The sequence below is a fragment of the Hibiscus syriacus genome, unplaced genomic scaffold (assembly GCF_006381635.1).
Source record: "Hibiscus syriacus cultivar Baekdansim isolate YM2019G1 unplaced genomic scaffold, ASM638163v2 tig00112925_pilon, whole genome shotgun sequence".
NCBI lineage: Eukaryota > Viridiplantae > Streptophyta > Magnoliopsida > Malvales > Malvaceae > Hibiscus > Hibiscus syriacus.
In genome coordinates, this window is record NW_024063420.1 from 522,892 (window position 1) to 548,501 (window position 25,610).

Sequence of the window (25,610 nt, forward strand, 5' to 3'; positions counted from 1 at the left end):
AAATTCTTAAGTATATAAGCATTTTCTGGGTTTGACTATCAATTTGGAGGATTTAGAGCCTGAATTTGGCCAAACGGATTGCGGAATCAGAATCAGGACGTCGAAAAACATAAAGTATGACTTTTCAAAAATTCAAATTATTGGTCAAAGTCAAAGTCAACCACTTTGACCATCAATTTAGAGACCTTCGGGTTCGAATTTGGTGAAACGGACTGCGGAAATGGATTAGGCACGTCGAAAACTATCAGGATAGGTATACTCGGAAAAGATTTACGGTCGTTTAAGGGTCGGTCAAAGCCATTTTAAGTTTTGGTCAAAGAAAGTCAACGGTCCAGTCAACGGTCGGGTCGGGTCAACAGTCGGGTCGGGTCAACAGTCGGGTCGGGTCAACCCGGTTCAGACCGGTCAAACCGGTTCAAAACTGGTCAAACCGGTTTTCCAATAGCTCACTCTCCCTACGGCGGCGCGTGCGGCGCGTGAACAGTGCTACGGTGTCGGAAAATTCCCGGAAAAATTCCTAAAAATTATTTTGAGCGATTTCGAGATACTTACAACAATCGGTTCAAATTTTTGAATGGCGGAGAGCTCGATTTCAACTCGGCCGAAACTTTGACTGCTCCACCTCCTCACGCGCCGCCGTCGACGGCGAACAAGGTTGACACCGGTGAACTCGAAACAGCACAAGGAACACGATGGTGTAGGAGGTGTCGTAAACAGAGCAACGATCGGCGGTGAATTTGAGATTTTCTCGGCGATGGAGCTAAAAATAACGTCGATACTTTGACTGGAAATTCCCAACGTTTGGCAGCGTTTCGCTTCAATTAAATTGAAGGGTTTGTTCCTCGCTTGAAGATGAACACAACGGTGATTTTAAAACGACGATCGGAATTCGGACGGCGCCGGAATCGAGGTCGAAAACCGACGTAGGGAAAGGGAATTTGGGCGTGGTTTTCTGTTTGAAACAGAAAACCACGATACCACATATATACCCAAACTTACCTAATTATTTTGGGTAAATTCAGGGTTTGATCCCTAAATTTTTTTTAACTCTAAAACAAGCTCCAAATTTTAAAATCTTTCAATTTAGTCCCCAATTTTTGCCAATTTTCACAATTAACCTCCAATTCCAATTAAATATTATTTTTGTAAATATTCGGGTTGTTACAATTCTCCCCCTCTACAAGAAATTTTGTCCTCGAAATTTACCTTATGAGAATAGTTGAGGAAACTGAGCCTCCATTGACTCCAATGTCTCCCAAGTAGCTTCTGAGGGGCCTCGATTACTCCATTGAACTTTGACCATTGGAATGCGCCTATTCCGAAGAACTCTCTCATCTCTTTCTAAGATATGAATGGGCTCTTCCTCATATGACAAATCAGGTCTCAGCTCTACTTCCTCAACCTGAATGATGTGACTTGGATCTGGACGGTATCGCCTTAACATAGACACATGAAAAACATCATGAATACGACTAAGATGGGAAGGCAACTCGAGCTGATTAGCAACAGGTCCTACCCTCTTCAAGATACGAAATGGTCCAATAAATCTTGGACTCAATTTACCCTTACGCCCGAATCTCAATACTTTCTTCCAGGGTGAAACCTTCAAAAAGACCTGATCTCCAACCTCAAACTGTATATCCTTCTCCTTTGATCTGCATAAGATTTCTGCCTATCAAATGCCTCTTTCATACGGTCACGGATTAATCTGACTGTGTCCTCCGTCTCACGCACTAAATCAGGTTCCAACGTTTTCCTATCACGCAACTCAGTCCAACAGATCGGAGTGCGACATTTACGCCCATAGAGTGCTTCATAGGGTGCCATACGAATGCTGGTCTGATAATTGTTATTGTAAGCAAATTCAGCCAAAGGCAAAAAGTTCTCCCAACTACCATGAAAATCGATTACACAACCCCGCAACATATCCTCCAGAATCTGAATTACTCTCTCAGATTGACCATCAGTTTGTGGATGAAAGGATGTACTATAATCCAATCTTGTTCCCAAAGTTGTATGTAACGCCTTCCAAAATCTCAAAGTAAATCTCGGATCTCGATCAGAAATAATAGACAATGGAACACCATGCAATCTGACAATCTCTGAAATATACAATCTTGCCAGCTTGTCCAAAGTATAATTTACTCGCACAGGAATAAAGTGAGCTGCCTTTGTAAGTCTGTCAACAATCACCCAAACTGAATCTTTTTTCGAAGGAGTCATAGGCAAGCCAGTAACAAAATCCATAGTAATACGCTCCCATTTCCATTCAGGAATCTTGATAGGCTGTAACAAACCTGATGGATGTTGATGTTCCGCCTTAACTTGTTGACAAGTCAAACACCTAGCCACAAAATCAGATATGTCTTTCTTCATCTCAATCCAATGATACCTCTCTCTCAAATTCCGGTACATCTTATCTCCTCCGGGGTGCATAGCATATGGACTACTATGAGCCTCAGTAAGGATAGTCTACCTCAACTCAGCATCATCAGGCACACAATATCTACCTTTAAAGCATAAAACTTCATCCTGATCAATTGCGTAATCTGAGTTTGTCCCCTGCTCTACTTGCTCAAAGATGGAAATCAAGAAGCTATCAAGGGGCTGCTTAGCCTTGATCTCTTCAACCAAGGTCGGCTTAACTTGCAGTTCAGCTAACAAAGTGCCATCGTCATATAAATTCATCCTGGCCATTAAAGATCTCAACTCTGATACCGCCTTTCGACTCAAAGCATCCGCTACAATGTTAGCTTTACCAGGGTGATAATCAATCACACAATCATAATCCTTTAGAAGTTCTAGCCAGCGACGCTGTCTCAAATTAAGCTCCTTCTGGGTCAAAAGATACTTTAAACTCTTATGATCCGTGAAAATGTAACACTTCTCTCCATAAAGATAGTGTCTCCAAATCTTCAAGGCAAAAATCACTGCTGCTAACTCCAAATCGTGAGTAGGATAATTACACTCATGCGGTCGTAGCTGACGGGATGCATAAGCCACCACCTTACTTTCCTGCATTAAAACACAACCAAGTCCTGAATGTGAAGCATCACTATAAACTGTAAAATCCTTCCCGGACTGTGGTTGAATCAACACCGATGCTTGAGTCAAAACCGCCTTTAATTTCTCAAAGCTCTCCTGTTGTGCCTCGCCCCAGTCAAACGACACATTCTTCCTTAACAACTTTGTCAAAGGAGAAGCAATGATCGAAAAGCACTCGACAAAACGTCGATAATAACCAGCCAAGCCCAAGAAACTGTGAATCTCAGAGATGTTCTTGGGTCGTTTCCAATTCACAATAGCCTCGATCTTGCCTGGATCAACCTGAACACCTCGCGCCGAAATAATATGCCCCAGAAACGACACTTCTTGAAGCCAAAACTCACACTTGCTTAGTTTGGCATATAGACGATGCTCTCTCAAAGTTCGCATAACGATCTTCAAATGCTCGTCATGCTCTGCCTCAGTACGAGAATAGATCAGAATATCGTCAATGAAGACCACCACAAATTGATCCAAATATGGTCGGAACACCCGATTCATCAAATCCATGAAAGCTGCAGGAGCGTTCGTCAAACCAAAAGGCATCACTAAAAATTCATAATGACCATATCTAGTGCGAATGGCCGATTTTGCAACATCAGATCCTTTAACTTTCAATTGATAATACCCCGAACGAAGATCAATCTTAGAGAATACAGTAGCTCCTCGCAATTGATCAAATAAGTCATCAATCTTGGGTAGTGGGTATTTATTCTTGACCGTCATCTTGTTCAATTTCCGATAGTCAATACATAATCTTAGCGACCCATCCTTCTTTTTCACGAACAGAACTGGAGCTCCCCATAGTGAAGTACTATGTCGGATAAATCATCGATCGAATAATTCTTGCAATTGGACTTTCAACTCCTTAAGTTCCTTTGGAGCCATACGATAAGGTGCCATAGAAATAGGTGAAGATCCCGGATAAGTCTCAATCTCGAACTCTACCTCTCTATCAGGAGGTAACCCAGGCAACTCCTCAGGAAAAACATCAGGAAACTCGCTAACTGTACGAATCTCCTCGATTGTGGACAATGCACCTTTAGTGTTCAAAATACAGGCAATGAAAGTCTCATATCCCTTTCGGATCATACGATCAATTTCCATCGCTGAAACTATATTGGAGAGATAGCCACGCCGTTCACCAATTAACACAACAGTCGACCATCTGAAGTCTTCAAGGTAGCCCGCTTGTACTCGCAATCCATATTTACCTTGTGTTTATTCAACCAATTCATCCCAAGAATTAGATCAAACTCCTCTAGAGGAAGCTTCATAAGATCAGCGAGAAAAATTTCTCCCTGCACCTCCAAAGGACAACGCCGAAATACTTTATTCACTAATACCGCTTGTCCTACTGGACTTGTAACTGTAACAGTATTTTCAGTGTTCTCGATCGAAATCTGAAGGTTTCGAGATACTGAGCTCGATACATAGGAGTGGGTGGAGCCATTGTCCAATAGTACAAAGTATGGAATGGAATAAATAGTAAATGTACCTGCAATAACCTCAGGCTCATCTCTGTCATCACGATGTCTAGTGGCATAAACCAAGGCTGGTTGTCTAGCCTCAGAAACTGTTGGCCCTCTATTTTGCTGGGGTCGGGCTCTACTGTCTGTCCTGGACGCTGAACCACGAGCCTTTACTTGGCTACGATCTCTATTTGGAGTCTGTACTGTAGTCTGAGAACGCACAGGAGTCTGGGTAGCGGTCCGCTCAGACGAAGCTAGCTGAGGACAATCCCTCCGAAAATGTCCACTAGATCCACAATGAAAACATGCTCCGGTCTTCCTATAACACTCTCATCTGTGTCGTTTCCCACAAAAGTCACACTGAGGCACTAGAACCGGAACCGAAGACCACCTCTACTAACAGCTGAAGGTGATGATGCTGTAGGCCTGAAGCGTGTATTGCTCCTCTGAGGGGCTGAAGTACGAGTCCTCTTACCGGACTGTGCGGACGATTCAGTAGGGCCAAAAGATTTCCTAGATCGCTCCTGATCAACACGCTCTCTACCAGAAGCTAACGCCTCCATCTCCTCAGCATTCTTGGCTCTCCTTACCAGCACATCAAAATTCTCATCTTGAAGGGCTACCACCTGTCTACGTAGCTCGTATCTGAGTCTGAGGGCAAATTTATAGCATCGATCTCTCTCGGTAGGCACCAGACTGATTCCATACTTTAACAATTTCAAGAACTCTATCTCATACTCTGAAACAGTCATGTCACCCTGAACCAAGTCCTGAAACTGCTGTCGTCTCTGGACTAAGTAGCGCTCACCCAAGAATCAGCTCCAAAAGCGCTCCTTGAAGAAATCCCATGTCAAACGATCGGTAGGAACACTACCGGTCACTGACTCCCACCATGTGTGGGCATTGCCATCTAACATCGCTACTGCCACCAAATATCTCTTAGTTGAGTCCAAACCCAACTGATCCATGCGTCTTTCTGTATCCTGTAGCCAATCTTCTACTTCAGTAGGAATTCCTCCAAGCTGTCCTCCAAAAGTCCTGACCCCATTAGCAATTAGAGTCTGCGAAATAGGAACCTCAGATACAACACCAGCAGCTCTGACTGCTCCCTGTATCAACTGCAGAAACTGTCTACTAAAAGTCTCATCCAAAGTAACTCCGGTAGATTCTGGCTCAATATCGGTCGCTCCTATGATCGGTGTAGTCATGCCAATACCATCGGTAGGAGGCAGATTCGTTGGGGTCGAAGGAGCAGGATCACCTATCGGAGGTGGAGGAACTACTTGTATCTCATCGATCGGATCTGCAAATCTAGCCACTCGACCTCGTCCACGGCTAGTTCGACGACCACGTCTAGCACTCATTTTTTGTGGATCTCAAGTTTACTATAGAAGATAAAACTTATGGTTAGACAAGCACTTGGAGTCTCTAAACATAATTAAAATCTTAATAACTTTGTGACATGGCCTTAGGAACTTGTTTTGTAAATATTTCAAAATCGTATTTTCAATGTGGACTCATACACAGTCCGAGGTTTAAAAACCAAAAGCTCTGATACCAATAAATGTAACCCCCTAGACCCGGCCTATGCGTTTCGACTAAGTCTAGTGGATCACATTATGATTCTTTAAGACATTTTTCCGAAACCGTTATTCAATCAATGTAAAATCACATTATAAATGACATGAAATTATAATAAATCATACTATCAAAACCTAACTTGTAAATATAATACCAATAAGTAATAAATTAATTTAAAACATATCTTAAAAATCAAATCACGATAAACCGAATAGTAATAGCAAAAATGTCATCATATTAAAATCCCATACTTTAAAATAAGGTCCCTGTTAACAAAATAAAGTCAACTTGCAAAGTAAAAACATTACAATCAATATACTTCAAGAGATATGTTGATCCTCCAAGTGCTCAATCCAGGGTATCTAACCAACAGTATCTGAAAGGGGGAAAACATTTTCGAAAAGTGAGCTAGGCTCAGTGTGTCCCAACATTACCATAAAATTACAATAGGTACACTAAACAAATCATAGTCCATTAAGTCCCATAAAATTATACTGCAATAAATCTCTTTAAAAAGCGTTACCCTAAGGGAACATCTTAGGGCCTGAGAGCCTACCCAAGATAGATTTCGGGGCCGTGGGGCCTACCTAAGAACACATCTTAGGGCCGCAGGGTCTACCCGAGAATGATCTCAGGGCCGCAGAGCCTACCTAAGAGTCACATTAGGTCCGTAAAATTTTCCAGCTTGATCAGAGCTGTACTTTATAAATTCGTATTCCAAAAATTCAATTGCACCGTGTTATAAATTCCATAAATCCATAAACATGGTAATCATATACCATTTCAAAACAAATATCAGATAACAGTCATAATCCATAAATAATCACATTAAATCGGTGCATCAACAATACGGTAACCAAAGAATTCAGTGTACCACATATTAAAACAAATAAAACAGTTCAGTAATAAATAGGGAACACACCTCGATAATAGTTTCAAATAGTAGATCTACTGATTGCTGGTTTCACCACGCTCTGCTATAGTTTTCGAACCTATTTTGTAGTAACACTATATTACTTATGGGTAACATAAATAAATCTCTAAAATCATAAAATTTACGGGTCTTACGGGTGAATACTGGCATACGTGATTTAACTGATCTAGAAGAGTTGGGTCGAGCTGTTGAACGATCCGGAGAGTCTCGTGTACCTTCAAATAATAATAATTTATCAACCCCAAATCTTACTTAATTGTTCAAAGCTAAAATTCTTAAGTATATAAGCATTTTCTGGGTTTGACTATCAATTTGGAGGATTTAGAGCCTGAATTTGGCCAAACGGATTGCGGAATCAGAATCAGGACATCGAAAAACATAAAGTATGACTTTTCGAAAATTCAAATTCTTGGTCAAAGTCAAAGTCAACCACTTTGACAGTCAATTTAGAGACCTTCGGGTTCGAATTTGGTGAAACGGACTGCAGAAATGGATTAGGCACGTCGAAAACTATCAGGATAGGTATACTCGGAAAAGATTTACGGTTATTTAAGGGTCGGTCAAAGCCACTTTAAGTTTTGGTCAAAGAAAGTCAACGGTCAACGGTCCAGTCAACGGTCGGGTCGGGTCAACAGTCGGGTCAGGTCAACAGTCGGGTCGGGTTAACAGTCGGGTCGAGTCAACCCGGTTCAGACCGGTCAAACCGGTTCAAAACTGGTCAAACCGGTTTTCCAGCAGCTCACTCTCCCTGCGGCGGCGCGTGCGGCGCGTGAACAGTACTACGGTGTCGGAAAATTCCCGAAAAAATTCCTAAAAATTATTTTGAGCGATTTCGAGATACTTACAACAATCGGTTCAAATTTTTGAACGGCGGAGAGCTCGATTTCAACTCGGCCGAAACTTTGACTGCTCCACCTCCTCACGCGCCGCCGTAGACGGCGAACAAGGTTGACACCGGTGAACTCGAAACAGCACAAGGAACACGATGGTGCAGGAGGTGTCGTAAACGGAGCAACGATCGGCGGTGAATTTGAGATTTTCTCGGCGATGGAGCTTAAAATAACGTCGATACTTTGACTAGAAATTCCCGACGTTTGGCAGCGTTTCGCTTCAATTAAATTGAAGGGTTTGTTCCTCGCTTGAAGATGAACACAACGGTGGTTTTAAAACGACGATCGGAATTCGGACGACGCCGGAATCGAGGTCGGAAACCGACGTAGGGAAAGGGAATTTGGGCGTGGTTTTCTGTTTGAAACAGAAAACCACGATACCACATATATACCCAAACTTACCTAATTATTTTGGGTAAATTCAGGGTTTGATCCATGAATTTTTTTTAACTCTAAAACAAGCTCCAAATTTTAAAATCTTTCAATTTAGTCCCCAATTTTTGCCAATTTTCACAATTAACCTCCAATTCCAATTAAATATTATTTTTGTAAATATTCGGGTTGTTACACGAGGAAAGTTGAAGAAAGAAGATGTTTTTAGGTGAAAGAGAATTGTCCGATAAATTGTTCATCAAGACGGCAAGACAGTTGAATTCCAACTTATTAAATTTGCATTCTTTGTTTGATCAACTCTCTAATAGCAAGTTCATTTTGAAGAAAATTAGAAGGTTGAAAAGTAGAGTGAATGTTAGAGTGTTATTAGTTTGTTATGGTTTGTTATTAGCTTGTTATTAGTTTGTTATGGTTTGTTGGTTACTTGAGCTATATAAGCCATACTTGTATTAGGTTGTATGCAGAGTATTTCTTCAATGCTCAATAAAAGCTTCATTCTGTCATGTCTGCATCTTTAAGTTTTCATCACTCTCAGCCTCCATGGCAGGATTCTCACATCCGCAACAATCTCTATCCTCATCAATCTATCCTTTGTAGCCAACCGTTCCATAATGGCCAACCTCGATACAATCCCATGTTGAGGATCATGGAGTGGAAAACCACAACAACTTGTGACAAGAAACCTTCTCCCTCCTAACTCTCGTCTCATACCAAATCTTGCTGGTACGGAATTGGCTCAAATTAGCAGGCGTGGTAAACAAACGCCTCACTTCCATCCTCATCGAGAAGATCTTTCTCAAACTCCAACTAATACCCCCTCTCATTTTCATTTTTACTATTAAAATTCGAATCCATTGTTTAGATCTCTAATTTTAAGTTATTTTTGGATTATTAAAATCTAAAATTTTATTTTTCAAATCAAAATCAGGACGGCCTCATTGGCATCCCTACATGTATGATCAAGTTTAGACCTCATGACGTAGCTTAGGCCAACTTTTGGCCCTTCCTGATGAAAGCACAGCCGGCTTTGATTTGTTCACTTTTGTAGGGATATACTATAAATGTATATTGATTTCAGTTGTGTTTGCATTTTTAAATAACACAAATTGACTAAGATGTTCCTAGTTTATTCGTGAATAAGATTAAGAACAAATTTAAACACAGAATTATAAATAAATAAAATTCATTACTCAGTTTTATCTTTGTGTGTGGCATCAAATGGTGGCAGTCAATTTAAGTTGATTTATAAACATAAATATCTTACTATGAGGCCAATAAATAATTGGCAAGTCTTTCATATTAGATTTAGATGATCTCTTTTTTTTCAATTATGTAGATGATTTGGTATGATTGGAATTTGAGTGTTAGTCATTGTTAGCTGATTTGGATGATGACTTTAGTCTTTAAGGGACAAAGACATGTCCTACGTCCTCAACCTAATTAAGGATAAAGTCTTCTCTCCATCTCTTTTTTCCTTAAGAAAAGCAAAAATATTTTTCTTTCTTTTTCCTTCGAATATGTCTAATTCAAGTTAGGGTCTATTTTAGTTTAATTATACTACAATGTTTAGTTGTAGTCATGTATACATTCATACTTTAATTTATCGGACTCTTCTGTGTTATATATAATTCTAGTATGTTTTGATTATATATATCTTTATAATTGTATGTGTCTTTGTATATTTTCAAAATCCATATTATAAAACATGTCAAAATGACAAGTATAAGTGAAAGAGAAGTATTGGGGAGATGATCCTATTTTTTAAAAATTTAAAATTTTAATTAATTTTTATATTTTTATTAACCATCTAATTTAATACCTTTTAAATTTTTAATATAACTTTATTAAAAATTCATATTCCCTATTTTGGTTGTTAACGTTAGCGAGTCAAAGTAAGGGTGGTAAACTAGGTTCGACGAAATGAGAACAAATAGTGCTCTAACGTACTAGGTAAAGGATTTGGTGACACACATCTAGGGATGGGCATGGTCGCGACCTAAAATTTTTATATTTTTCACCTGATCTGAATTTAACTCGACTTTTTGAGATAAAATCTGAATATGACCCGACCCGAAATAATAATAAAATATTATTTTTATTTAATAAAATTAGTAATTTAATTGAAAAATAATATATAGAGTTATATTATTATAATTATTCTTAAATATATAAGGTAAAATTATATTTTTTTTGGGGTTGGATCTGGTATTTTTCACCCTAAAACCGAATCCGACCCGATCTGAACATCACCTTTAAAAAATTTGACCTGACTCAAACCCCAATTTAAAAAACTCAACCCAATCGAGTCGGATTCGAGTATGATGCACATCCCCAAACACATCCAGAATTTCACCCACTTCACATTTCTCCCTATTTTATTTATAAAAAAAATAATAATTAAAATTTTAATAATTGATGATAAACATTATATTTTTATTTTAAAATGGCATTTATGTATTACTATTATAAAATATGAAAATAATAATTTTAGTTTAAAAATTTTAAGAAATGTTGGGTTTCTAATAACATCTTTCATAATTTTATATTAATTTAAGGTGATTAGATTGATTTTAAAATAAAAACTGTTGGTGTAACCCATCACATCAAATCAAACCTAACTAGAAAATAGTAAAAATAAAAACTGTTAGTTTAACCCATCACATCAAATCAAACCTAACTAAAAAATAGTAAAAATAAAAACAGTTCGTGAATGCAACAGTCTTAATATACAATTAATAAATGGCGTTATCAGTTTTGTTATTATTTTTTTATATTTTCAGTAAAAATTACCTAAAATATTATTATTTTTATCGGTTTTGTTATTATTGGGTGTTTTACCTATTTTGTTAACATATACGGTAAAGTGTTACCTAAAACATTATTTTTTACATATTTTATTATTATTGGGCGCTTTACCTGAAATGTTAATAAACATTAATATTTTACGTAGAAATAATAATGATTTAAGTAAATTTTTACTGAAAATATTAAAAAAAATCGATAATATCTTTCCTTAGTTATATATTAAGATTATAATACAATAGAATTTCGATACCCATCACATCAAATCAAACCTAACTGGAAAATAGTAAAAATAAAAAAAATGTGGTTCACGTGCATGAAATTCGACGCTCTATCTATAAAGTGGACCCGATGACGACAAAAATCCCCACCATGATTCACCCACGTATTCGTCGACATGGGGTCAAATCCAAGGCCACCACGCAAAATCATTCCCAACAAGGTCGTGGTCATCCCTGATTGGTTCATGTGCCATACGCCATTTACCCAACCGCCTAAAAAAACCTAAGCTCCGTCCTGTCTGACCAGGACCTTCTTCATCGGACACCACGTGGTACGTCGACCTACCGAAATGCGGCCACGTCGTCCGAGGTAAAACGGTGCCACGTTACACAATTACGTAGTGCGGTTTAACTAAAATCCCAACCCTTTCTGTGTGTATGTATATATATACACACGAAGGTTTTGGGTGGAAATCCAATTCACGATAGGTTTTTTCAACAAGGACAAAAGGATCAGTGACAAATGGAAGCACAGCTTCATAGAACATCTTCGATCGAGTGCGAGCCCAGAACGTTGAGTATTGATCAAATCCAAGGTGCTAGGGTATGTTTTTAACCTTCTTTCCCTTCATTTATTTATCTTTGAATATGTTTTGACTGGATTGAGTTTTGAAACAGGAGGCTGCCATGTATGTGGTGAGTACCAGAACCATCGAAGAAGCCATGTCTATTTTCACTCAGGTAACAATCTTTTCCCCTCCCCTCAACTTAGCTCAAGTAAACACCACTTTGTTGATTAGATTTTATCATTACAAAAGATTATTATTTTATTTATTAAGGTTTTATGAGTATATAATATTTTAAATACGATAATAACAACGGTCTACGTATAGGGCATGGTATATCGATTATCAGTTGGAACTGTAAACTTGAAAGCTCTACCAGAAAATCTGTATATATATATATATATATATGTAAGTAGAGCAACGTGATGGAAGTATATTTCGGGGACCTAAACATGATATATGAAACAGTAATACGAATAATATGCTTAAAATATAAATTAAAATTAATAAAATATAAGATATTATGATACACTGAAGTATATAAGCAAAATATAATCACATATAGTTAAAACAATAATCACATAAATTTAGTTTGTGTTGGATGAATGTATTTACTATTTAGTATAGTTTTTCTATTAATCTGGGGTAAATACAAAGATAATTTTTTTGAATGCTCGTACTCCTGACGTTCGTAGTACTCGAACTTGATACCTCAAAAAATAATAATAATATTTTTACCACCAAAGTCGCTTGGTTCGTGTAATATTTAGTATTTTTTAAATATAAATTTATGGAAGGTTGATTATCCTCCAACTTTAGAGTGAGGAGGTGGTTATTATAAATACTCAAATAATTCATGTATAATTTTCTTGGTGCATTCATTAAGGCCCTTCATATATAAACAATAATTGTAATAGTTTCATTAGAAACGAAGTTTCTATCTTCAGTGCATGAAGAGTTGTTAGTTGTACACTAATTTAACCTTTGTATTGTTTCTATTTTTCAATAAATTTTAGTCACTTTTTTAATCAGAAAACTAAAAAAAGTTGTTTTAAATTGTTGTTTCCTTTGGGATGATGAACAGGGATTAGAGCCGGTGGTTTGCCCTGCAGGAGATAACATAGATACCTTCCTTTGGGATGATGAACAGGGATTAGAGCCGGTGGTTTGCCCTGCGGGAGATAACATAGATACCACCATGGATCTCAATGAAATGGAGTACTTCCAAGACCTGGACTTGCAAGGAATGCGCGACGTCGTTTCTGCTCCTTTCTAGTTTACCTTTTTTGTTTTTAGATAAAATACACGTCACTCAGTTATTCGTAATATTACAAATGAGTCACTAATTTTCATTGATTCATTTGTAATGAATAATCGAGTTATCTTTGATATAAATTACCCGTTTTTTCTAATATAATAATACTTTTGTGCAGGGTGGAATTCTGGTTGACAATCGTTTTATTTCATTTGTTCTTTTATTTACAGTTGAAACAACTCTCCCCCCTTCTAAAAGAAAAAGAAATGCTAGACATGTATGTGTGTGTAGCACGAATTATTTGGACTATAATATAAAATATGATTGAGAGATCATACATACTTTTTATTGAAGAGTAATCATACATAATAATAACAAAATCATGTTTTATATAAACTCTTTGATGGCAACGGGGATGCACCCATCATGGGTAAAACCACCAACCAACCCTCCAAAATTTCTAAAGATCTGCCAAAAAGGTATTTGAACCGCTAAAACCAGCTCCTTTATTTGCATTTTTAGTCTTTGTCCCTGCAAACAACACAACTAATCACAATCATAGACATCCAACAAAGTTCTAATGTTCTTCCAACTATATATCAATTCTCCATGGCTACAGTTGAAACCTATGTCATGTTATACAAGAAACATGAAACCATTTAATGAACTGAATGCCAACTTTGGGAATTCTTGATGATACTTGGATGCTAATTTTTTTATATTAGCTTAAGAAAAGTCTTCAAGTGAAAATGTCTTGTCAAGGTTGAAACGAGAGCAAGCATACCTTTCTTAGAACGAGGAGGATTATCATCCACTTCCACCTCATCACTATCAGTGTCTGAGCTGGCATCTTGACCTTTTACAGTGCTTTCAGAACTTTGCAATATATCATTTAGATCCCACAACTGCATTACATAAATAAATTACATTGCACTTTAGTCAGATGTAATGAAGTCATCCACCAAAGCATCTGGATTATCCCAAGCTACTGGCTCCACTTGTTACAAGTGCTAACCGTCACACTGATTTTTGCAGCGAATAACTTCCATACAGTTTACGACTTTGCCAACGAAAATTCTCCATGCACGATGCAATCATTCATATGCCAAAGAATATACGAGGTAAATTTCTAGTTTTCAAGCAACCAAAGAGGGAGAGAAATACACACCTTCAACATCTGATCATGTGATATACTACCAAGAAATCTTCTATCATGATAAAAAGCTACAAATAGAAAACAGGCAAGCATTTTCAGCAATCAGGGAGAAAGAGAAAATAATTCCAGCAAGGAAAGCATAGAAAGAAAATGACCAACTCTAAGAGCAAAGAATACAAAGCTTAAAGCACAGATCCGATTTTGAATTAAGAGTGTAGTCGGTTGTTCATGAGAACACCAATTAACAACACCTCTTACACCGTTATATAAAAGTAAGCCCGGACGCTGAGAAAAGATGGCGTTTTTTGTCTGCTTGAACAGGGATATAGAGCATGCTAATATTAAGCGGCCACTAGGCAAAACCAGCATCTCACTTTTCACACCAGCTTTTAAATATTGGCCTCTTGCTTTCCTAGTTTACTAATAAAGCAAACACATGTAACATACGTTCATATAGACAAAAGCTCATAAAACATGCCAACATTAAACAGCTATAATTATAGCCTCATAGGCACTGCTTTATTGCAACTTCTGAGACCAGCATTTGTATGTTGCCATTTGCTTATCTTTTGTGATAAAGCAAACAGAACAATTTTACATTCAGTTAAAAGGAACAACAAACCCAAATATAAAGGTTTCAAAATATAAGTAAAATAATACTTTTTCTTTGTCAAATTTTATAATTTGAAATTCTAAAAAGAAATTGCTTTTGTATCAAAATGCTACTTTCTGCTATTAACTTTTGAAATCAAATGCAGATAGTTATAAGCATAGAAAAGAGACACCTTCGTAAAATTAGCCATGCCCAAAGGTCAGATTAATGTACCTAGAGGTCGAAAGAGAACATAGTTAACAAAACATTGATAAGAAAGGGGGAACGAAATGTACCAAGTCCCTCAACTGGATATTCTGAATGCTCTGCAATTGGTTGTATGATTCTGTTAGGTATATGCCTACTAGGCTGGGGAAAAATCCAAACAAATTTAAATCAATGTTAGAGAAGGCAGATCAATCAACATGTAAATAAATATCTCCTTCATGCTCATGCTCACCTGATGAGTCCACTCTCAGTGCCTTCTGCATGGCGGAATTAAAAGGTGTTCCTTGTTATGCTGGAATGAACCCTTCTTCGAGAAGTTGGCTGGTAGATGGGGCAGTGTGGTAGATATCCATGATAATACAAGGAAAAGAGAAGATCTCACAATGGCAAGAATCTTATTGAAGGTGGAAAGTCCTTTTGATGTTCCAGAGGTTATTACTCTTGGATCGTATGGAAGATCATACAAAGTAAGTATCAAGATTGGATCAGCTAGTGAATATTCTAGTTCGTTTTTCAATAATTTTCCGGTGGAGGATTCCGGTGAGATATTTTTTGAAGAGAGGATGTCTGAGAAGGATGAAGACAGATTGTTGTCAGTTCATGGGGAAGGTGAGACTTGCGCAGAAGGGGAAATCGTTTGTCAGTGGACAATTGGATTGACCAGGGAGTGTTTCGTGTTTCTGGAGGAGCTAGTGAGGACAGACAGCTAGCAAGACTTTCCTTAGATAGGAAAGATAGTAAATGTGGTCTGTCAGAAAGTAAATGTGGTCTGTCAGAAAGTCATACTGTTGGAAAGTTTAAAGTTGGTGAGTATGCAGGTTTGGGATTAGAAGTCAAAATTATTCGGCTGATGGATCTCAGGCCCATTCTGAAGATTCTGGGCAGTCTGGGTCAAAACTTTTCGGGTTTTATTCTGGGCCAGCATATACATTAATAAGTTTGGGGAATTGGTTGAAACTTCATTTATCAGAAAAAGCAGGGGAGTGTCCAAGGTATGGAATCGAGTCCAATTGTAGAGAAGCCATTTAGTGTAGAGATAGACCCCGAAGAAGAAAATTTAAGACCATTGGAACAGGTTCAAATAACAACTCAAGGGGAGGCATTACTTCGCTCTAGAAGGGAGTTACAACAGAGTAAATGTGCTGGAACTAGAAGTCTGAGCAATTGCAAAAGGGTTTACAACAGGTCAGAGGGAAAGAAGATACTGGTATGGATTTTTTGAACATCTCGTCTGAAACAGGGGTGCCGTAGTTAAGCAAGGGGCTAGATGTGATTCCAGTACTAATATTCAGTTCTGTTTATCACAAGAACTTGCTGAGGGGATCTTGATCCTTATCTTGACAATGGATATGGGGTGGGAGTTGTAGGAAGGGAGATTGAAGGTTACTTTTCAAAGGGATTGCTTAAAGTCCAAATCTGGTTTGCTGATTAGAAGGAAGAGAAGAACTAAAAGGATCCTGTATCGTGAAGCCCTAGACCAGTGAGCATTGATACAGCATCCTCCTCAGCTTTTTCGATTCTGTTGAAAGAAGCGGTGGAAACTTGGGAGGTTAGCAAGCTTTTGGTGTGTCTTTTAAGGAAGGGAAAGAAGCCTTTTTTGGATAAATCATAGCTTTAGAGAAAGCGTAAATGGGTTAATAATGGATTGGTTGATTGAGGAGTGTGTCTGCACCTATTTCCTTTTTGATGATGACAAGCTAGTAATATGTTCATGGAATGTTAGGGGTTTGGGGAAAAACGAGAAAAAGAGGGCTGTTCAGATTTAGTCTCCAACTTAATCCTACTTTTCTTTGGCTGCAAAACTAAGACTGAGAAATTTAGGAAGTCTTTTTTTAGGAGAAGTGGAATTAAAACTAAAAGGAATTTTGGAATCTCCTTCAGTTGATCAGCGGGGGGCCTGTTGTGGTGTTGGGATGACAATGTTTTTTGAGCTGGGAATCAGTTTGTTAGCAGGAGATTCATAGCTACTTTCGGTAAACTTCGGAGTATTGATCCGGGTGTGGTTTCATTAATGTCTACGGTCCACAGTGGAGGAGGAGAAATCTGGTTTTTTGAAGAATTGAGCAGTTTTCTTAGTGGACAGACTTATCCCATTTGTGTGGGAGGGGATTTCAATGTATATTTACAAGAATGAGAAGTTGGGAAGGGTCAAGTAGAGTTCATGGAGATCTTTAATGAGTTCATTCTTCATACGGGCTTGATTGATCTTCCTTTGAACGGGGGTAGGTTCACTTGGTGTAATAACCAAGATAATCCCACTTTTGTTAGATTGGACCGTTTTTTTTGGTTGATTGTCGTTTCCTAGAGCTGTTTCCGGCGTGTGCAGTCGCTTCTACCAAGATCTTTGTCAGATCATAATGCTATAGTCTGGAGAATAAAGGGGTGGACTGGGGTAGAAAACCCTTTAGATTATTCAATTATTTGATGGATGAGGAGGGTTTTGAGGATCTGTTGTTTCTTCTTTTCAGAGTGGTAAGGATAGTCAGAATGAGGCAGGCGTTTTTAGTCTGATGAGGAACACCAAACATGCAATTAAGAAGTGGTCTGGGAACAAGAGAAGTATCCAGGTGCTTTGATTTCTGAGTTAGAGAAGAAGATTTCGTTGATAGGATGACATTCAACAGAAGCAGGAACTGTTGACATGAGGTATTAATTGAATTGAAAATCTAAGAGCAAATTGTGGAAGCTTCACAAGATTCAGGAGCAGATCTGGTTTCAGTACTCGAGAACTAATTGGATTGTTGATGGGGACCGCAATACTAAATACTTCCACACTTGTGCTACGATTAGGAATAAAAGGAATGCTCTACTTGCTTTAAACTTCAAAGGGGAGTTGAAGACCCAACGGCAATTAAGGCCATAGTTAAAGATATTTTTTTAAGATCTATAATGAACGAACTACTTTAGAGATTGATGATTTGAATCTGGATTTTCCCAGAATTTTTTTGGAGCAAAGCAGTTCTTAGAACAGGAGTTTTCTGAGGAGGAAATTGTGGAAGTGTGAAATCTTGTGGCAGCAACAAAGCTCCGGGTCCTGATGGCTTTAATTTGGGATTTTTTAAGAGTTTTGGCAGTTCCTTAAGGTAGATATTATGAAATTCTTCATAATTTTTACTTGGGGAAGTATGGGAACATGGTGTAAATCACACTTTCATCACTCTTATTCCTAAGATTTCTAACATTGCTGGTCTGGACGATTTTAGACCTATAAGCCTTGTTGGTGGATTGTATAAGATACTCTCGAAATGTTTGTCAGAAGACTTAGAGCTGCATTTCAGATTTGATCAGTCCAAGTCAATTCGCTTTTATCCCCGGTCGGCAAATCCTGGACTGTTCTCTTATAGCAAATGAAGGGATTGACTTTTGGAGGAAGAATGGTTTAAAAGGGTGTGTTTTTAAGGCTGATTTCAAGAAGGCATATGATACTCTTGACTGGCCTATTTTGTTCAGAATAATGAAGGAAATGGGCTTTGGTTCTAGATGGATAGGTTGGATTTCGAAATGTGTCACTTCAGCGACTGTTTCAGTTTTGGTGAACGGTTCCTACTGAGGAAATTCCTATGGCGAGGGGTCTTCGGCAGGCTGTTCCTTGTCCTCCATTGTTGTTCAATTTAGTTTGGGGAACTATTGAATCTATTAATAGCGAAGGCTGTTTCACGAGGGCTTTTTTCGGGACTGTCATTAGAAAAGACGAGAGGGATTTTAATTTAACCCATTTGCAATTTGCTGACGACCTTATTATGTTTCTGTGGGGCGTCGGAAAAAACAGATCTTGAATGTAAAGAGGGTTCTTCGGGTGTTTGAGATTATTTCTGGTCTCCAGCTGAATTTAAAGAAGTGTAAATTATTTGGAGTGAACTTAAAGGAAGAGGAAATTAAGGGTTGGGCAGCTATGATTGGATGTTCAGTGGGCTCTTTTCCCTCAGAATATTTGGGTCTCCCTCTAGGTCCACATAGGAACTCCAACATTCTATGGGATCCAGTGGTTCAAAGCTTTAATAAGAGGTTAGCGGGCTGGAAAGGCTCCTCTCTGTCACTGGCAGGCAGGCTAGTTCAATTAAATCAGTTCTATGCTCACTCCCGATTTACTTTTTGTCAATGTTCAAGGTTCCAGCTTCAGTTTACAAGACTCTAAATTCTATCATGTCAATTTTTTGTGGGGTGGTGGTGATGGGAGAAGAAGATACATTGGGTAAGCTGGTCCGATGTTTGTAAACAAAAATTGAAGGAGGATTGGGGGTTCCTAATTTAAAGGTGGTGAATAGGCACTTTTGGAAAAGTGGCTTGGAGGTTTGCTATTGAGAGGGAGGCGGTTTGGAGGGAAATGCTATGCATCAAATATAATTGGATCCTTCCTTGATGCAGTTTTGACAGTAAAGTCTCTCCTAAACTATCCTGGATGTGGGAGTATGGTGAAATCATTATAATGCTGATCGTTGGGCTGTAGTATCAGAGGTAAATATAGCTTTAAAATTGGCAATGGGAGGAACATTCGGTTTTGGCAAGACAATGGACATGGATCATCCTTTGATGGTTTTGTTCCCTAGAATATTTTCTATTGCAGTAAATAAAGAGGAAGATTATCTCAGTTTGGGGAGTTCAGTTCAGGGGTTGGATTTGGAATGTTCAGTTGAGGAGAGAGTTGAATGACTGGGAATTTGAGCATGGGCAAATTTGATGGTTGTTATCTCTGATTTCTCTATTTCTGCTGATGCCACTGATGGACTGTTTTGGAAGGGGAAATGGGGAAGGGGTTTCACTGTGAAATCATGTGTCAACCTATCTTATTCGGGTTCTCCCGATTCAGAGGAAGCTAAATTTTGGAAGTATAATGTTTGGAGGGGTCGTTGCCTCCAAGAGTTGACTTTTCTTTGGCAAGTTATATTAAGAATTGGCGGTCAAGACAGCTTTGGTTAAGAGGTGTTCGGGGCATAAATGATACTTTGTGTTCTTTCTGTAATCTTGAAGACGAGTCTTCATCGCATTTATTTTTTCCTGTTCGTTTGTTTGGCCAATTTGGATGAAATCTTGGGATATTGGAATTTTCAGTCGTTTTTTCATGCAGATGCTAAAAAGATTCCTATTGGCTTGGAATGACTTGAAGACCAACTCTCTTATCTGGCCATTTATTCCTGGCTGTTCTATGGACAATTTGGAAGACCAGGAATTTTATTGTGTTTGAAGGAGGGAACTTGACCGAGCAGAGATTTTCTTTCTAGCTAGGTGCAGGCTTGCTTCATGGTTTCTAGCTAAGGAAACTCAAGTTACTATTTCCAAGGATGATATTATTGCTGACCCTTCCATAGTGGATTCCTACTCATCCCATTCTTATCGGGTTTCAACCGTGTTTCCTTGGTCCCCTCCTCCAAAAGGTTTTGTTAAACTAATGTGGATGCGGCTACCTCAAGTGATTGGAAGAGGAGTGGCTTAGGTGGTATTTTGAAAGACATGTCTAGTTCGATTCTTGGCTCCTTCAAGAGCCGGCTGGTCCGGGGCCCCACTTTAATGGAATTGAAGGCTATCCTAAAGGGTTTAGATTTTTTGAATCTATTCGTCATAGGGTTAAAGATAGATTGATTATTGAGAGTGATAGTCAGGTGGCAGTTGGCTGGATTAAGGATGTGGTCTCTTGTCCTGTTGTTTATGTTCAAATAGTTAAAGACATTATTCAAAAGCTTAGTGTTTTTGAAGGTTTTATTAGTTGGGTTAGTAGGACAGCCAATATAGAGGCGATGTCCTAGCTAAGGCGGGTATTGGTTGAATTATGCTCTGTAAGGGCTGTTTCTTTTTGTTTATATCTCTTGAGGAGATGGTTTGTATTACTTTGTTATATTTGAGTTTATTGAATCCTAGGGCACTCCTTTCCTCCTTGTGTGGATAAGGACTATTTTAAGTTCCGTTAACCACCAAGGGGGTTTATTGAGGCCTTTTATTCCTATCAAAAAAAAAAGCATAGAAAGAAAATGACCAACTCTAAGAGCAAAGAATACAAAGCTTAAAGCACAGATCCGATTTTGAATTAAGAGTGTAGTCGGTTGTTCATGAGAACACCAATTAACAACACCTCTTACACCGTTATATAAAAGTAAGCCCGGACGCTGAGAAAAGATGGCGTTTTTTGTCTGCTTGAACAGGGATATAGAGCATGCTAATATTAAGCGGCCACTAGGCAAAACCAGCATCTCACTTTTCACACCAGCTTTTAAATATTGGCCTCTTGCTTTCCTAGTTTACTAATAAAGCAAACACATGTAACATACGTTCATATAGACAAAAGCTCATAAAACATGCCAACATTAAACAGCTATAATTATAGCCCTCATAGGCACTGCTTTATTGCAACTTCTGAGACCAGCATTTGTATGTTTGCCATTTGCTTATCTTTTGTGATAAAGCAGAGACAAACAGAACAATTTTACATTCAGTTAAAAGGAACAACAAACCCAAATATAAAGGTTCAAAATATAAGTAAAATAATACTTTTCTTTGTCAAATTTTATAATTTGAAATTCTAAAAAAGAGAAATTGCTTTTGTATCAAAATGCTACTTTCTGCTATTAACTTTTGAAATCAAATGCAGATAGTTATAACAGCATAGAAAAGAGACACCTTCGTAAAATTAGCCATGCCCAAAGGTCAGATTAATTGTACCTAGAGGTCGAAAAGAGAACATAGTTAACAAAAACATTGATAAGAAAGGGGGAACGAAATGTACCAAGTCCCTCAACTGGATATTCTGAATGCTCTGCAATTGGTTGTATGATTCTGTTAGGTAATATGCCTACTAGGCTGGGGAAAAATCCAAACAAATTTAAATCAATGTTAGAGAAGGCAGATCAAATCAACATGTAAATAAATATCTCCTTCCATGCTCATGCCTCACCTGATGAGTCCACTCTCAGTGCCTGCAATGAGTCTATCTTCATCAAGCTGACACAACAAATATTAAAATGTAAAATGTTTATTGATTATCTCAAGCCAACTGATACTACAAGAATCTGGAAACCAGCTTACCTTCAACAAGGCCTCAACAGAATTTGGAGAAAGATCAATGAATCGATCACTAAACAACCAAATGTATTATTAGGGAACAACATATGGTGAAAACATCAGAGAGAGAGAGAGAGAGGAAGGTTGGGTGGGGGAAGGGAAGAAAGTAATTCAAAATCATGGAGGATTCAGAGAAATAGCAAGTGCTGTTTTGTAATGCACAATACCTGCAGTCCTTAAAAAATCCCCATGAATATAACAGCATAGTTCCACTTTGTGATCCACAAATAACTTTCCGACCATTCTGACATTATAAAAGGCATACTAAGATAAAGTTGGGACAAGAAAGGGAAAGCTAGATTATGAGAACTATATTCAAACTCTCACAATAATGAGTTATTATAAGCAATGCATTTATTTGTTTTTTAACAGAAAACACCATTACTCATGAATGGAAAGACAAATAATTTCTCTTAGAAAGGAAAGAGTTTCTCTCATATCTTCAGAGTAAGCAGAACCAAGATAATCCCAGAAATTAATTCCTCACAGCCTATTTTGTTTCCTTTCCTTTATCAAAATTTATTATCCAAAAACCCTCAGAAGAAAAAGGTCCATGGTATTTTTGCAATTAAATTGCCATATAATCTATGCTGATGTACAACAAAAATAAGGATTCCATATAAAGTACAATTTGTACTTTTATGATGATTGGTGTTGGGAAATGTGCAGAGAGCCAAAACCTTTAACATTTGCAAGCAAGGATTCCATATATATATATATATATATATATATATGTGTGTGTGTGCACACACATAACTACAAATCCATATACATATTGTGCCTTACTTTACTCAAGTGGGCGCTTCTTTTGCACCTGAGGCAACATAAAGGTTCTAGCGCCCAGGAGTGCACCTTGCACCCTTGGCAACACCGTCTAAAATGGTAAAATCAAAAGAAGAAAAACTGGATCCCACTGAATCCAACTTGAAAATTTTCGAAGATGAACAAATGCCTCACATGCCCTAGGAATCTGATTCTCAATCTTCACAAGTCTGGATTAAAAAATCTTACTGATAGGAAGTCTCTGTTAATTGTTGCTACTTTATTTTCCAGGTGATGGATAATTTGGGCTTGCATTTGGAGAGGGTGGCCAAAACATCCATTGCCTCTGACTATCACACGAGGGATGATAACAGAATAGTTCAACACTATCTCATTGGTCCAGCATGGGCCCAACCCCCCACTCAACTACCCACTTCTTTTATCCTTTTCCAACCTTTTTCTTTGTCTTCTTAAATGAAACTAAATTCAATCCAGGTCTCCTTTAATCTAAATTAAACTACAATAGATTCAGTTATTATGACATTCAGTAAAGTTTAACTATGGTTAAATGAAAAAATAAATTTATATATGATTAAATGAATTACTTCAAAATAAAAATGAATCAATGAAAAACAATAATTAAGTCTCATATAAAATCTCTGTTATTTAAAACATGGTAGCTTGAATGCAATAACTTCTTTCCTATTTCACCACATCACCAGCGAAATGGGGTTCCCCCCCCCCCTTCCCATGTCACTAGTTTGGAATTTTTTTATCTACATCACCATTTTTTATGAAGGCTTTACATATTCAGTTATCCGAGAGGTTTAACCGACCTGATAATGTAAGTGCGATAGAAGAAATGATAAAGTAAAGTAACATGGTTAAAATGCAAATTTAGTAAAGATAGAGTGGCTTTTAGAGAGGTTTGGCCAAAAGTACATTAGATGCAGCCATAAAATCCGATCATTGAACAATTAAATGAATGCACATAACTTCATAACGACGACAGAAGTAAGCTCATCTTCAGAAAATTCAGAGCGTGTTTGAACCTATGATCAATAGAAAAATGAATCAATAAATCAAATGTCCAAATCCATACTGCAATCAGATACATGTACATTTTAGAAAGGTTCCAAGCAAGAGCTTACTTTATACGTTCGAAGATTGCAAACAGATAGAGTCCCATCTCCACTTAACAATAAGAAATAAAGAAATGTTAAGCATAGACAAAACCATTAGGAAGGACATTCGTAGAGAGGAATGACAGAGTAATCAAGAACAAAGTAAAGAAGGAAAATGGAGTAAATCAGATCTACTGCAAAAGGAGAATAATGAAAGAAAAGAAAGAATTATAGTTATTCTTATCCCTTCTTTTTTATTAAAATCTTCCCAATAAAAACACTCATTTTTCTCTTGAACAAGCATCTTCTTGAGCTACAAATAATTTCAATTGGCATTTATCTCGCATATATCAATTCTAATTGGAAAGAAGAAGGAAACAAAAATCTCTTGCAATCGTCAGTTGACCTAAATCAGAATAGTTTTTGAAAGATCTCGCAGAAGTTCAGAAATGGGAAATATTTTAAGATGATTGCAAAGGCAGATACCTTGTTAGCAATTTCATGGAATCAGGTACAAAATTCATATCTGAAATGTAGTCTTCATGAGCATTAAAGGAGCCAGAGCATGACCGTTGTCGGGTATCCCATATCTGCAAAGAAGGAAAGCAGATAGACACATGTTTAACATACCATTTGGACCACATAAAATCCTTAGAACCAAGTAATAGGGAACCTTAATACAGCCTTCATCATCTCCAGAGGCAACAGTTGACTCTGTGAGATTAATCAAACTATTGATAGCATTCATGCACATCCAAATAAAATTGTATTTCAATAACCAATTTAAATAAAAAATCAAACGACAATGTACACCAAAAGAAAGTGAGAACACACTCATGAGACGAGCAATTATTGATCCGGTTTCAACATCCGTGGCTAGAATAGAGCAATCTTTAGAACCAGTCGCCACAGCTGAATCCACAAACACAATCAATCAGCATCAGAAAAAAATCCACTGAAAGAAATAATGACAACAAAAGAAAATGCTTTACCTTGTCCGCCATTGATAAACCGAACCGTTCTACAGGACTCAGCATGAGCTCGAATATCCAAGCATCTTAACAGCAAATATATTAAAGAAAACTTTTAAAATTCACCAAGATACTTCTCCCAAGTCTTAACAGCAAATAAATTCAAGAAAGCCTTTGGAAATTCACCACGTGATAAATGGAAATTGCTTCAACAACAAAGATAGAATGTGTACCTTTGTAGCGATGAATTATCTGCGTTATATTTGAATCTGTAAAAGAGAATCGAACTCAATTGATAATTTATACTTGAAATATCATCTAAAAGAGGGGGAATAAACTGGAAAGAGAGAGGAATACAGATGAAGGACGCCGGTGATGAGAGAAACGGCGACGAGTTCTTTTGAAGGATGAAAATCGATGCCAAATGGGATTTCCCCTAAGCCAGCCTCCATTACACCTCTCAAACCCTTCCTTTACTTACACCTCTCAAGCCCTTCCTTTACTTGCACCTCCAACGCAGCGCCAGGGTTTAAGGTATTGGTCTTACAATTCTTAGCTATGTTGGTTC

At 37.7% G+C, this 25,610-nt stretch overlaps 2 protein-coding genes across 3 annotated transcripts; one reads left to right on the plus strand and one right to left on the minus strand.

Annotated features, from left to right (window-relative positions):
* The first annotated feature begins 11,849 nt into the window (after nt 1-11,849).
* On the plus strand, nt 11,850-13,191 carry LOC120184630. Of its 2 annotated transcripts, none has more exons than XM_039189044.1 (3): nt 11,850-11,942; nt 12,017-12,079; nt 12,989-13,191. In XM_039189044.1, exons 1-3 carry the CDS (start codon nt 11,862-11,864, stop codon nt 13,178-13,180), a joined length of 336 nt encoding a protein of 111 aa, XP_039044975.1. In that variant the 5' UTR covers nt 11,850-11,861; the 3' UTR covers nt 13,181-13,191. The 2 variants fall into 2 exon arrangements, with proteins under 2 accessions (XP_039044975.1, XP_039044976.1); XM_039189045.1 differs by having other exon boundaries at nt 13,055-13,191.
* Nucleotides 13,192-13,529: 338 nt separating this feature from the next.
* LOC120184647 (WD repeat-containing protein 55-like) lies at nt 13,530-25,531 on the minus strand. The gene is made up of 14 exons (XM_039189060.1): nt 25,400-25,531; nt 25,276-25,311; nt 25,064-25,128; nt 24,745-24,983; nt 24,558-24,661; nt 24,099-24,141; nt 23,943-23,999; nt 22,353-22,429; nt 22,150-22,198; nt 22,019-22,065; nt 21,851-21,924; nt 14,328-14,383; nt 13,944-14,064; nt 13,530-13,690 (listed from the first exon to the last, which is right to left on the minus strand). Exons 1-14 carry the CDS (start codon nt 25,492-25,494, stop codon nt 13,620-13,622), a joined length of 1,134 nt encoding a protein of 377 aa, XP_039044991.1. The 5' UTR covers nt 25,495-25,531; the 3' UTR covers nt 13,530-13,619.
* Between the last annotated feature and the right edge of the window lie 79 nt (nt 25,532-25,610).

Coding starts and splice junctions, on each gene's coding strand:
- LOC120184630 (XM_039189044.1), top strand. CDS start 11,862: ATGGAAGCACAGCTTCATAGAACATCTTCGATCGAGTGCGAGCCCAGA. Junction 11,943..12,016: donor ATCAAATCCAAGGTGCTAGG/GTATGTTTTTAA, acceptor GTTTTGAAACAG/GAGGCTGCCATGTATGTGGT. Junction 12,080..12,988: donor CCATGTCTATTTTCACTCAG/GTAACAATCTTT, acceptor GATGATGAACAG/GGATTAGAGCCGGTGGTTTG.
- LOC120184647 (XM_039189060.1), bottom strand. CDS start 25,494: ATGGAGGCTGGCTTAGGGGAAATCCCATTTGGCATCGATTTTCATCCT. Junction 25,129..25,275: donor GATAATTCATCGCTACAAAG/GTACACATTCTA, acceptor TTTGCTGTTAAG/ATGCTTGGATATTCGAGCTC. Junction 22,066..22,149: donor CTGTTGAGGCCTTGTTGAAG/GTAAGCTGGTTT, acceptor TTGTTGTGTCAG/CTTGATGAAGATAGACTCAT.